Source organism: Capricornis sumatraensis, chromosome X (genome assembly GCF_032405125.1).
Source record: "Capricornis sumatraensis isolate serow.1 chromosome X, serow.2, whole genome shotgun sequence".
Classification (NCBI taxonomy): Eukaryota; Metazoa; Chordata; class Mammalia; order Artiodactyla; family Bovidae; genus Capricornis; species Capricornis sumatraensis.
In genome coordinates, this window is record NC_091092.1 from 126,474,152 (window position 1) to 126,488,829 (window position 14,678).

At 42.2% G+C, this 14,678-nt stretch overlaps 1 protein-coding gene across 1 annotated transcript in view; it reads left to right on the plus strand.

Moving 5' to 3' along the window:
* Positions 1 to 14,678, plus strand: part of MAP3K15 (mitogen-activated protein kinase kinase kinase 15) — a 142,440-nt gene that overhangs the window by 92,223 nt on the left and 35,539 nt on the right. The window contains exons 9-12 of the mRNA XM_068962887.1: positions 238 to 397; positions 4,944 to 5,094; positions 5,922 to 6,029; positions 13,150 to 13,199. Coding sequence (XP_068818988.1) covers positions 238 to 397; positions 4,944 to 5,094; positions 5,922 to 6,029; positions 13,150 to 13,199 — 469 coding nt within the window. The remainder of the gene's footprint in view (positions 1 to 237; positions 398 to 4,943; positions 5,095 to 5,921; positions 6,030 to 13,149; positions 13,200 to 14,678) is intronic.

Consider the following 14,678-nt stretch of genomic DNA (forward strand, 5'->3'; position numbering starts at 1 on the left):
AGAGGAGCCTGGCGGGCTACAGTCCATGGAGTCACAAGAGTCAAACAGAACTTAGCAACTAAACAACAACAAAAACAACCAGCATTATATCACAAAAGGAACAGTTACTCTCTGATAGCACACATGAGGCTGCAGCCCAAATACAATGCCCAATTTCTGCTCTATCTAAAGGCTTATATGATATGATAGAAACTAGGAAGATTTGTCTTAACTTTATCTAAAATTCAAATTATTCAGGTGTCCGGCTGAACAGTTTGTTGGGAAGAAAAGGGAGCTTGGAGAAAATGAACAGCTACTGGGATGTAGGTCAGTTCTTCAGTGTCAGCATGTTGGCCAGTGATGTGGGGAAGGCTGTCCAGGCAGCAGAGAAGTTGTTCAGACTGAAACCTCCCATCTGGTGAGTCATGCCTATGCATTTTTATCACCCATGTCAATATCCAGTCTTGTTCTGAAAAGTTAACCCAGGAGGAAAAGGTGTGAATACAAAAAACAATAACAACTGCTGTGTTTTTCCTTTTGACTTCTTCATTAAAGCAAAGTTAAGGCAGAAAGGCTCACTTGGTTTTATGTGAAGGAAGGGAAAAAGACAGACCCCCCAACATAGAATATATCCTTACATGCTATGTCTCCAAGACAAAACTCTCAGTCCCGTTAGTTTTTTCAGATCATGTAGGTTCTCAAGAGCAGACCATTCTTGGGTACCAGTCCATATTGTGCATTTGTGAGAAAGCAGATAGTAAAGCTCAAAGTACACCAAGTAAGTGATTTCCATCACAAATGGAAGCAAACTAAAACACCCATCATAGATATGGTCAGGAAAATGGAGGCCCAGGAGTGCCTCTAGTTAGCTCATTATGCAGCCATTAAAATGTGCAAGAAAGAATACTTGGAGACATGGAAATGTGTTCATGGTTTATCACTGAATAAGAAAAGCCAGATGCAGCATGTATTTTTTTCTATCAGTGACATTATCAGAATCACCTGTGTTGATTAAAACAGATTGCCAGGCCTAACCCTTAGGATTTCTGGTTCAGAGGGTATAGGGTAGGACCTGAGAATTTGCATTTAGAAATTACAAGCTGACGCTGCTGGCCTGGGGGCCACACTTTGAGAACTACTGTTGTATATGGACTCATTTTCATTAAAAACCTCTGTTTTATATGTGACTTGGAGGAGGGTCTGGGAGAGTTGGGCAATAGCTGATTTCCCAATAGACACTGAGCTCCGCTAGAAACATGGTTCTGCCATTGATTGCTATAGTCTCATAAAATCAACAGATGCTCAGCAAATATTTGTATAATGAATAAATGATGAGTCATGAATTTTCCCAAAAATATTGATAGTGGTTGTCTCAGAGGTAGCCAATGAAGAAGTTTTTAATCTGCTTTTTAAATCTATTCTCTGATTTGTCTAAAATGCATTTGGATCACTTACATAATTAAAACATTTTTGCTTCTAATGATCCAGGTTTGTCTGTCCCCTGCTGTGTCTCCTCTCAGTGAACCAATCTGGACTCTAGGGGATAGGAATTTCAGTGGCCATACCTAGGGTTGACTGTGTTTCCTCCTCATCTAGAGGGCTTAAATTTGATCCTGAAACCCTATGAACTTCTTGAAAGTTTTCTGAGGCTGAGAGAACACAGAGGTAGGCTGAGCTTGCAGCTCTCCTGCAGTGGCCGCTACTTGAAGTACTCTAATGTTATGGTGTATTGCTGCATCTGAGGCAGACAGAGCTGACTCTCTGGAGATGAGCTCTGAGGCTTGAATACGTTCCCATTACATCAGAACCTGGACTGACTTACAGTGTTCATACCTATTGTGTGTTCAAGACCACCCTGAGGTTTGTGATTTGCTCAAAGAATTTATAGAATTCAGAAAAGCTGTTATACTGTGGCAGTGGTTTATTGCAGGTATACGGATTAGAATCAGCAAAGACAAGAGGCACTTAAGGCAGAGCTCAGGGGAGACCAGGAACAGGCTTCCAGTTGTCCTCTTCCAGTGGAGTTGTATGTAGTTGTTGTTACTTAGTTGCTAAGATGCCTCTGACTCTTTGCTACCCCAGGGACTGTAGCCCCCCAAGCTCCTCTGTCCATGGGATTTCCCAGGCAAGAATACTGGAGTGGGTTGTCATTTCCTTCTCCAGGGGATCTTCCTGACCCAGGAGTTGTACCCACATCTCCTACATTGGCAGGTAGATTCTTCACTGCTGAGCCACCAGGAAAGCCCAGTGGACAGTGCTTAATTCTCCCAGCAGTGATGTATGACAACATGTACAAATTACTGTCGACCAGGGAAGCTCACTGAGCCCTGTTGTCCAGGGTTTTTATTAATTGTTTTTTAAAATTATTTATTTATTTTAATATTACTTTATTTTGAATATTAATTATTTGAAATTAACTTCATTTGAATATACACTTTATTTTTTTAATGTATTGGATGCTATTCCATTTTCCAGTCACTGTTTATTACATGCTATTAAAAATTTTTTTTAATATGAATTTATTTATTTTAATTGGAGGCTAATTACTTTACAATATTGTGCCCGGGTCCAGCCTCAGCAGAGTCCAGGGATATCCTCAGGGTGGATGACATTGGCAAATGAAGAATGACATGGGGTGACCAAGCTTCAGTGAGCAAAGCCCATTACTTTATTTTCAGAGAGGGCTTTTATACCCTGAGTTGTACATACAGCAAGGTAAAAAAATGCAGAGTCAACTCAACATTCCATCAATATTAACTTTTATCAATATCAGGTTCTTTCCTGCAAGAGTCTTATTTTTTGTACATTATCTTCTGGCCCGGAGGCCTGTTAACATTTTATGACTCCTTTTTGATAAAGCTTGGTCAGCTAGAACACTTACTTTCCCTTGAAATGTTTTTTCTTAAATTCCTTAGCCTGCATCGCCCTTAAAGTACAGAGTTACATTTTTATGGAGCAAAGATTCAGCTGGTTACAGCAAAGAAAGAACTTATTAACTCAAGGTCTAATGTTGCTAATGCTAAAGCTGCTGCTTGTTTTTTCTACATCCTGACTATATGCACTTCCAGGAACACAATGGATAAGGGATGTGAACTTGGCAGCAAGCATTGGCTCAACAATGTTGCAAGAGTCTGGATAAACCTGCCAAGTAAGCTAGAATGCTAACAGGGGGTTTGAAACACTCCTTTCATGCCCAGGAGATTTATCAACTAGAGCCCTAAGTTGATTTTTTCCAGAGAAAGGTGGTCGGGGAGAGCCCCCTGTGAATGTCAGAAGAGTTGGTGAAAGACATAAAATAGTAAGACAGACAGATTCTGGTTTTGGGGTAGCTGCTCGAGCAGGTCCAGGGGGTCCCTCGAGTCCTGATCCGCCTTGCTCGTCAGGTCTCTCCACATGACCTTGTCATGGGTTGGATCTCCCGTGCTGGCTCCCGGCAATGTTGTATTGGCTTTGCCATACATTGACATGAATCCACCACGGGTGTACATTTATTTTTGATTGTGCTGGATCTTCACTGCTGTGCGGATTCTTCCCTAGTTGTGAGTGAGGGCTACTCTCTAGTTGCAGTGCACCAGGTTCTCCTGTTGTGGAGCTCAGGCTCTAGGCTCACGGACTTCAGTAGTTGTGGTTCCTGGGCTCTAGCACACAGGCTCAGTAGTTGTGAAGCATGGGCTTAGTTGCTCCTCAGCATGTGGGATCTTCCCACACCAGGAATCAAACCTGTGTCTCAGTTTTGATCCTGTGTAAAGAATCTGCATTGGCAAGCATGCAAATTTTTTACCACTGAGCCACCAGGGAAGTCCCAGGGTTTTTATTGAGGATCAGTTATGTAGGCATGAAGCATGCAGGTAGCTGACCTGAGTCCCCAGCCTCTCCAGAGATCACACTGATACAACATCGCCCAAGACCTCCACCGTGAATCATAATGTTAGTGTAGACTAGCTGGCCTGGCACAAGGCCTAAGGTGGACAAAGACTCTTACCAGGCAGGATATCCCAAGGGCTTAGAACTGATGCTTCAGAAGCCAGTCAAAGGCCAGACCTTTCTCTGGAATATGTAGTTTGGAAACCCAGGCCTGCCAAGTTAATCCTTTACAACACCGTACCTTCCCAGGATAGCTCCAGACTTTATCCTCAAAGGGCAAAATAATGCTCTGATACTATCAGTGTAACCACCTCGCCTCAACCCCATTCCCTACTAGAGAGGAGACCACCACTGCCTGGCAGCTATGTTTAAAAAGTTCAATTTGCCTAAAGATAGTAAAGATGTGGTGAGACTGAACACCTCATAAATTAAAGATCCACCAGGTCAGATTTGATTTTTCTTTTTAAAGAGACCTTGAGTTTAATATTAGTGATGGCCAGAGGTCAAAGAGGAAATAGGGTAGGAAGGAAACTGGGCTGGCTATAGAAGAGAAACATGAGGGATCCTTTCAGATGGAAATCTTTTTTATCTTGACTGTGTCGATGTCAATATCCTGATTGTGATACTGTTCTAGAATTTTGCATGATGTTACGATTGGTATAAACCAGGCCAAGGATACATGGGATCTCTCTGTATTGTTTCTTACAACTATATATAAATCTATAATTGTCTTGTTAGAAAAAAAGACACTGAGTTTGAAATTTTGTCATTTTGCAGTTCCTTTGAAATTCAAACCACTTGCTCTTGTTAATTAAGATAGCAAATGTTTGCCAGTCTTTGTGCTTTGAACAAGATGTACCAAAATTGAGGTCTAGCCCAATGTTAGTAAAAAGGCATGTTCTATGATTTTGTTGGACAAGCTTATTTTGCTCCATTTGGGTTTCTTATAATTAAGTATGTGGCTGCCAAATGATTAAGAAGTACTTGCTACGCAATATGAATTTAAGAAATAAAGCTTTGGTGAAACTTCTTTTAAAGGGAGGAGGATTGAATACTGTTTCCTTGGAAATCTAATTTATTGGTACTTGTGGTCTTTCCAGGTACCTGCGGTCACTAGTTCAGAACTTGTTGTTAATTCAGCGTTTCAAGAAACCCATTATTGAACATTCACCGAGGCAAGAACGGCTGAACTTCTGGCTAGATATAATTTTTGAGGCAACAAATGAAGTTACTAATGGACTCAGATTTCCAGTAAGAAACGCTAAATCTTGAAGATAAAATAAAAAGAAAGTGGGATTGGTGCTGTCAAATTATTGAATACTCTGAAAGGAAGAAAGCTTTGGAATAATTGAAAATGTTAAGAGATTCATCAATCTTATGCAAAGTCAGCCAGTGAGAGATCAACTCACTAGAAAAGATTGGCTATATCCTTTAAAATAGTGGTTCTCACCTAGGAGTTGAGGGCATTTGGCAATGTCTAGAGACAGTTTGGTTGTCATGGCTGTGGCAAAGGTTTTGCTACTGGCAGCTAGTGGGGTGGAGGCCACGGATGCCACTAAACCTCCCACTAAGACGAGACAGCTTCCTGCCCCCAACACACAGTTACCCAGCCGCAAATGTCCATAGTGTTGTGGGGGAGAAACGATCCTGCAACAATGCAGCACTAATAGTAAAATTTTGAAGTTTTACTGCTCCTCTCCTCCTCTCCCTCAGCACAATAAAATGTAACTCATGAACTGTCACTTCATCCTGGATCCTCTTGCATTTTTTGCAGACTTGGGTACCTACCTGCGGATCCTCCAGTTTACTTCCTCATTTCTCTCAAAAACTGTAGCCTTCCTTGTTCTTCTCTGTGACCTCCTCAGGCAAGCTGTTCTTGGCCACTCTATCTAATAAACAAGTGTGTCCCCCATGCCACCATTATTCGTCCTTATTTTCTATATGTTCCCTTATTGCATATCCACCAGTAGGTGCTCAGAGAGGGTCTGTGGAGTCCAGAGCTCCCCACTTGCTCACTGGGCAGGGTGAGCTCTGTGACATGTTCCCGTGCATCACAAGAATCTGTTCTGTTCTTTTAGGTTCTGGTGATAGAACCAACCAAAGTCTACCAGCCTTCTTATGTCTCCATAAACAGTGAAGCTGAGGAGAGGACCGTTTCTCTGTGGCATGTCTCACCCACAGAAATGGTAAGAGAACAATCATGAACAGCTCTCTGTTTATTCTGTATCATTTAGTTAAAAATTCAGTTTTCATGTAGGAGAGTTAACTATATTGTAGTACTTGAAAGAACAGGCACCTGTGCTTAACTTCTGAGTAACAGAAGTATATGAGAGAGTGTAATCACAGTTGGAAAAAGGAAGCAAGGTATGTATATATAGGTGTGTGTGTGTGTGTAATTATTTGTATTATATGGTACCTATATGTGTATATGTGTGTATATATATGAATGAATGCAAGCTTGTTGATAAAGAAGTTAAAACATGGATAAGGAATAAAGTAAAAATCCCTTCAGATCCCCCAAACCTGTTCTGTATTCCCACCAGTGAGGATTTGATGGATGTCCATGTATACTTTTCTCTCAGCTCAGTTATATATGTATACTGTGTGTGTACATATATCCGTTACATACATAATACACATATAGACAGCGTGCGAAGCATTTTCATTAAAATGAGATCATATGGTGAGATTTGTTACTTTGCAGCTTACCCTTTTTAAGTGATGCGTACACCATGGAAAGTTTTCATTCGGCACACAGTGATCCACCTGATTTTTTTTAATGTAAAATCCCCTATATTCCCATGTCACAGTGGTGCATTTCTGAGTATTCATGAGCCATAGTTTATTTTACCACTTTGCTGCTAATGCGCACTTAGGTTTCAATTTTGCATTCTAGCCTATTGTAAATACGCTGATGTACATCTTGGTGGTTACATCCTACCATGCACATGTAGATTTTTCAGGAGCAAAGAGTCCCAGAATTGGACCTGCTGGATTCAAGAGTACATGTGTTTAAAATTCAATAGCTACTGTCCAGCTTGTACCATTCTAGTTCATACTCAGCACCAGCAATGCAGGAGAGAAAACATTTACATTGCCCCTTAAAGAAATTACACAAATGCTGGGCCAGGCCTCATGTTTTCTTTCATGATGTATATTTTCATCTCTATGTGTCTAAAGTACTTCATCACAGTTTTACTTTAATAAAATATTTTGTAATAATAAGTAGCACTGTTGATAAGCTCATTAGATAGGTCTGTTTTCTGTCTTTGTTTCCATAGAGTAGGGGGAGAGTTCTGCCTTCAGCTTGGCAAAGAAAGATTCCCTCCCGCCCCAGAGATAAGAGTGTGAGCAATTATGTCTTAATAGTTTAAAAAAAATCTGTATCTTTAAAAATAAAATAGAACATCAGAGAATACGAAGAGTTTCAAAATCATACTAGAAACTCTTTATCAGAAATAGTCATGATACAACAACTTTCCATTGTTCAGTGGGTATAAAGTTTTAGTTATGCTAGATAAATAAGTCACAGAGAGCTGCCATACAGCACAGTGGCTATAATTAACAGTATGGGGTTGTACACTTCCAAATTTGTAAATACCATGTTGTGTGGTCTTACCACACACACACACACACAAATAAAAACACCCCAAAGCCCTACTCATGTTCCCTCCTCCAGGTTCCACTGCCAGGAAGCCCCCTCTCCCTGCTGTTGGGATTCTTGTACTAGATACCAACCTTGCTTATATTCTTTGTGTCATTGGTGCCACTGTGATACAGGAGAATTTTTAAAATTCTGATCTGTAATCTCACTATTCCATTGATAGAGGTAGCAAAACACCTCGTATTTTTAAATTAATATTTTATTGGAATATAGTTGATTCACAATGTCGTGTTAGTTGCAGGTATACAGCACAGTGAATCTGTTGTACATATAGATATGTCCATGCTTTTTAAGATTCTTTTCCTGTATAGGCTGTTACAGAATATTGAGTAGAGTTCCACATGCTGTTCAGTAGGGCCTTATTAGTTATCTGTTTTATATATAGTAGTGTATATGTGTCAATCCAGTCTTCCAATTTATCTCTCCTCCCCTCCTTATCCCTCAATAACCATAAATTTATTTTCTACATATGTAACTCTATTTCTGTTTGGTAGATAAGTTCATTTATAGCCTGTTTTTATAGTCCACATATGAGTGATATATATTTGTCTTTCTCTGTCTGACTTGCTTCACTCAGTATTACACTCTCTAGGTCCATATTGCTGCAAATGGCATTATTGCATTCTTTTTAATGGCTGAGTCATATTCCATTGTATATGTGTACCGCATCTTCTTTATCCATTCCTCTGTTGATGAACATTTAGGTGTCTTCCATGTCCTAGATATGATAAACAGTGCTGCAGTGAACATTGAGGTGCATGTGTCTTTTTTTTTTAAATTAAAACAATATTTATTTGTTTTGACTGTACTGGGTCTTCCTTGCTGCACATGGGCTTTCTCTAGTTGCAGCAAGCAGGGGCTCCTCTGTAGTTGTGGTCTGCGGGCTTCTCATTGCAGTGGCTTCTCTTGTGGGACATGGGCTCTAGGGCCTGTGGGCTTCAGCAGTGGTGGCCTGCAGGCTCCGGAGCACGGGCTCAGTAGTTGTGGTGTGGCCCAGTTACCCCAGGGCATGCAGAATCCTCCTGTTTCATGGATCGAGTCCATGTCCCCTACATTGGCAGGCAGATTCTCAACCACTGGACCACCTGGGAAGTCTGCATGTATCTTTTTAAATTGTGTTCTCCAGATATATGCCCAGTAGTGGGACTGCTGGATCATATGGTAGCTTTAGTTTTAGTTTTTTAAGGAACCTCCATACTGTTCTCTGTAGCGGCTGTACCAAGTTACATTCCCACCAACACTGTAGCAAGGGCAAGGTTCCCTTTTCTCCACACCCTCTCCAGCATTTGTTGTTTGTAAACTTTTTGATGATGGCCATTCCAGCAGGGTGTGGACACCTCATTATCTTGACAAGTATTAATAGTTACGAAAAAAGCTGATCCTATTAAAGCAAGTCTTCATACTTTTAGAGCAAAAAGGTTTTGTTCTCGTGGAATTCTAAATGGTTGCAGGTCTTTAATGGAACTTTCCATCGGTACGTATAACATCTCACTAGCTGTAAATGTTTTGCTTTGTTTGTACATAGTCTGTAATAAGAAATGGAAAGAACTATATAAGCAGCAAATGCTAGTTTTCCTTGACTGATGAAATGTTTTGCACAGCGCTTGGTAGTTGTCAGAGCAAATGTCTGAGAGAAATATAAATTGCCTTTTTTCTTTGAGAGGAAGGCTTTGCTTTTGCTTTCATTTACATTTTTGAAATTCTGCAGATTGTAAAAGCAAGCAGATTAGCCCAGAGTGAAATGAAACTTCTCTACATGGATTTGCAGTTTTTCCCGGTGGGCTGTGGGTGGTGGGAAGCAATCGCACAGAGGCACACGTTCACCTGCAGACAGCACCACTGTACCATGAGATGAAGCTCTGGTTCATCGGCCAAGGATTCAGAAACTTAGGCTGGTGAATGTTTAACCACCAGCTCTCCAGGGGATGTAGGAGCAGAGGGCGATTTGTCATGTTTACTGAGCTCTGTGGTGCAAATACTCCCATCCTGGCCAGTTTCCAGCAACCATGGTCGAGTCACCACACACAGGGTTAGGAGATGTGCAGGATTGGCCTCCCAAGCTGGTGTGAGCTGTGCCTAGCACAGCAATGCAGGGGGGCTGCACAGAGCAAGAACGAATGCAGTGTTTCTCCTTCGACTCCTCTTGGGCCCTGACAAATGCATCGTGGCCCCATCACTGTCCATGTGGGTAGGGCTGCTGGTTTTGGAAAGCTCTTTGGGGGGTGCTGTTTATACTTATATTAGTGACTGGAACATCTTACACAAAAAGTCAATGCTTTTAAGAACAGCAACAAAGCCTATGCTTTTAACACAAAAAGCTCCCCTCCCCTCTGAGGGTAGGAAGGCAGAGGCTGAGTCAGCTCCTAGGGGATCCTGAAGGCACCCCCTCTCTGACTTCCCAGCCTGTTTCTCCAGAGCCAACCCTGGCTCTGCCTCCAGTGCGTGCTTACTGGGGGCTTCAGATGCCGTGAAAAGCTAAAATTGTGAGTCTACTTCTTCATCATGGTTTGGTGAAATATCCCCTCTCAGGAAGGACTAAGATGCTGCCGAGCAGGAGGCTCAGGGCAGGAGGACAGTCTCAGCTGTCCTGACTGACCTGCCAGGACCCCAGGTCAGGAGCCACGTACACAGAGTAGCTGTTGCTTTTGGGTCAACAGGAGTGACTGGGTACAGGGGTGTGAGGGGGGCTTCTGGGCTGCTGCTGAGGTTGTCTCTTGGTGTAGATGCTGGTTACAGTGGGTATTCATTTTGCAGAAATTTGTTGAGCTGATCACTGTACCCTTTTCTGAATGTATGTTGTATTTCAGCTTAAGAGTTTAGTCATAATTTAAAAAACCCTCGTAGTGACCTTGTTGATACTCCCAGATCATTACTGGATCCTGTGACTTTCCAGATAAAGCTCAAACTTTTTTTTAAGGTGGACTATTTTTAAAGTCTTTATTGAGTTTGTTACAATATCACTTCTGTTTTATGTTTTGTTTTTTTGGCCCTGAGGCCTGTGGGCTCTTAACTCCCTGACCAGGAATCAAACCCACACTCTCTTGCATTGGAAGGTGAAGTCTTAACTGCTGGACCGGTATGGAAGTCCCCAAATTCTAACTCTTTTCCCAAGTGTCAAGCGCCTATATAACCCTGCCCTGCCTTGCTCCTCCTTCCCCTCCCCGACCCTCAGCCCAGCCAGACCGTCATCCATCATTGCACGGGCCAAAGCTGGCCCTGTAGGGGTTCACATGTGCTCTTCTGTTATCTTTACCCCTTCCTGGAGTTCATTCTTCCAATTACCCAAGTTCTAACTTCTGCAAAGGTGTCTATAAGCACCCTTTCCCTTCTTGCACTGAATGTCCATTGGCTACCCAAATGTCTGTATCATGTACCAAGTACATCCTGTCTCATTTATTCACTTCCCAAAGTGTCTACCCAACTGCTGGCAAGCCTGTGCTTGACTTCTATATTTTTATATCCATAGACCTACAAAACAGGAACCCCCTCTAATGCCTGTTGATAATGATATAAAGGGAAAGATGGGAGGTCTGTGTGTTTTACTTCTTAACCAGTAAATCTTCCTCCCATATTGAGAAGTTCCCTAAAGCTACTCAGAGTAAACCTCCCATCTGCGAGTACTTTGAAAACTTGCGTGGCTGAGCTTTCTATATACATGCAGTCTCTTGCCGGTGTATGTGGGTCAGACAAGGTTCTCCCGAATCTGCCAGGGTTCCTATTTCTGTACCTAAATCCAGAGCAGAGGCCTATTCTCCACCACTACTCTCTTTCAGTGACTCAGAACACACCTCTCCTTTGAAATAACATGCAGGCTTTCTATACAGATAGCTCTGTGATTGGCTTTCATGTTTCATCCATGTTCACATCTCTCAGTGATTCTCACACAGAGTGGCAGCTCAAGTCCTAATGATGACCTCCAAAGGCCCGCATGATCTCCCCAGCTTCCTCTCTCACTCCCCTCCAGTCTCACTCCCCTCTGTGCTGGTCCCCAAACATGCCAAGCTCACTGCTGTCTCAGGGCCTTTGCACTTACTGTTTTCTCTGCCTGGAACTGGCCCCCCACTTATCTGAATGGTTCATTCTCTCACCCCCTTTGGCTTTCTGCTTGAAAAATCATGATTTCTTGCCCCACCTTACTGGCCTTTGCTGTGTTATTTGTCTTCATAGCACTTTTCACTCTCCACCAAGTTCTTCACTTACAGTTTGATTTATTGCCTACCTATCTCCCCTCACTCGAATGTAAGCCCCATGAAGACAGGGGTTTTGTCATTGCCTGTCATGTCTTCAGGGCTGGTACGTTGCATGGAGCATAGTAGGTGCTTCATCAACGTGTCTAAACTGTGCTCCTCCCATTGGGAACTGTCCTCCCAGCTGTGCCTGTTGCTGTTGCTCTAGGACAACAGGAAACTTGTCTCCTGACCGCTTGTGGCTGGCTCTCCTGGACCATATGCTCATTCACTTGCCTCTCACTTCTCTGTGAGGCTTTGCTGGTCATTTAAGCCAGAGGTCCCCAACCTCTGGGATCTAATGCCTGATGATCTGAGGTGGAGCTGATGTAATAATAATAGAAATAAAGTGCACAATCAATGTAATGAGCTTGAATCATCCCAAACCATCCCTCCCACCCCAATCGTGGGGGAAAAAAAATGTCTTCCATGAAATGGGTGCCTGGTGCCAAAAAGGTTGGGGACCACTGCTGTATGGCATTCCTCAGGCTAGCCACATATATTTTCTTAGTTAAAATGGCTCTCTGTTATATTGCTGTGGTAACCTGTGACTCTTCTATATCTGAGAATTCAGACATTCTTTCTGAGGCTCAACTTTGTTTAAAGTTTAAGGGCAAGGGACGTTGGTGGAGGAAGAGGACAGAGTTGTCTATGTATTTCTTAAGTGCTTCTTGTACAGATTGAAATCCCAGTTAGTCTTTGTATTAATCACGGCAGGTTAGATACTACCAAATATCCCCCAAATGGGAACTAGCCCCCCAAATAGCAGTTTATCTATGATGATAAAAGTTTATCTATGCCTCGTGTCATGTCTGGGTTGGCAGGGCTCCCATTGCATCTGGTAGTGGATGGGGAAAGAGAATGGAGAGGAGAGGATTACTGTGGAGGTTTTATGGGCCAGGCCCACAGGTGGCACACTCTTGTTCACATCCCATTGGTCAGAGCTCCATCGATATGACCACACCTAGCCACATAGGAAGCTGGGAAATGTAGTCTAGCCAGGTACAGGGGGTGGGGAGAGATTGATGAATACTGTCTGGTGTCTGCCACATTCTTGCCTCTCCAGACATCTTTGTCAGTCATTCAACTTGGGTGGGCTGTTCCCAAACTTCTCTTAGAGTTTTCCTGGTATGGTGACAGAAAATGAAAGGCCACTCACTGTGTACGTACAGTGTGCCTGTTGTTTCTGTTTCAAATTTAGTTTGTTAGTTCTGAACTGGATTAGAGATACAAATGAAATTTTTACAATATAGAAAATGTTTCTGGTGTTCCAAGGTATGCAAACGACTTTGCTTTAAGTGCTAAATTCTACTGAAAGTGAAAAATAGCAGAAGTGATTCACCATACAGTGAGACCAAAAATGATTTTTTACATGGAAAAGATCAAAATACTGACTTTTGTCCTTGAATCTTGCAGAAACAAATTCATGAATGGAATTTTACAGCTTCTTCCATTAGAGGAATAAGGTAAGAGCATAAAAGAAATGTAATTATTGTTTTAATACAAATAATGATGTTTTAATCACCTTAACGTTTCTATTTAGTTATAATATGTGATGTTCTCATTTTCAACAGAATCCAAAACGGACTTTTCTCATGTGTCGCCCTGCCCAAACTTGTTTATAATGTGCTGCTAGTAATGGCTTCTTGGCTTGTTTATAGCAGAGCAGCTGCTTTTGTATCCAATACACAAAACTCTCGTGTCTCAAACTTATTTTAAAAATGAAGTTATGTGTGTAGAGAGAGAAAGTGTTTCTTCTTTAAACCAATGATGTTCAAGTGCTCAGAGACCCCCCAGAACTGCAGCTGGGAGTTACATGGTAACTTGGCTCTCCTGGGCAGAGTAATGGAGCCAAGGGCATTGTGATTAGCAGGTGGGTAGGGCGGTGTATTCCCAGGAGAGGTCTGCCACTTGCTATTTGGTTCAGGAGTGGTAACCATTTGGGTCTGAACTGTGTGGCTACACTCTGAGTCTGAGCCTGCCAACACCCCCAAGGGTGGGAGCAACTCTGGAGCAGATGTGAGTTCTAATCCCTCTTTTGCTGTTTGACCTTGAGAAAATCACTCAGCCTCTCTGGGTTTCAGTACCTTCATAGTTTCTCTGATTCTGAGACCACAGGCCACTGAATGAATGCCTGTTACCTCTAGATGTAGCATGATCCTTTCCTAGACATTGTTTTTGTTTAGTCTCCAAGTTGTGTCCCACTCTTTTGTGACCCCATGGACTGTAGCCCACCAGGCTCCTCTGTTCTTGGGGTTTCCCAGGCAAGAATACTGGAGTGAGTTGCCTTTTTTTTTCCAGGGGATCTTCCTGACCCAGGGGTCAAACCTGCATCTCCTTCATTGGCAGGCAGGTTCTTTGGAGTAGTATTTATCTCACTTTTAAAGGGAGGGAAATCATTTAAGAACAGTCATGTCTTTGAATGACACTGCTCAGAAAATTTAAGATAATTCAAAATGTGTTGAACATTCTCAAAAATGTACTACTCAGGAACTAAGTTGTATGTTAACATACAGTCAAGAACCTTCTGTTTGTACCATCTCATAGAGATACCTCTTGCTGCCATTTCAGCCATCAACAGGGATGTGCAAAGGGCCTGGGGTGAACCAAACCCTGGAACCAATGTGACATGAAGAGCATGTGTTGAGCATTCCCAGTGCTATCCAAACAACTGTGGTAGTCCTTTAAAAATTGGTTTTCAAAAGTTACTTGTGTGTAACCTAGTTCTAATTCACTTTGAATCACCCTGTACTATTAATTGTGTCTACTTCTTGTCATGTAATCCATAACATGTAACGGATGGTCAAAGATGCTATGACTTTAGGAAGAGATGACTTAGAAAGAGCAAGATAAAGTGGCCTCATTTATTCAAAGGGCTAACCATAGAAGGGAATTTAGCCTTTTGCACAATCTTTGGCACAGTGCAGGTAGAGAACTTTCTAGCT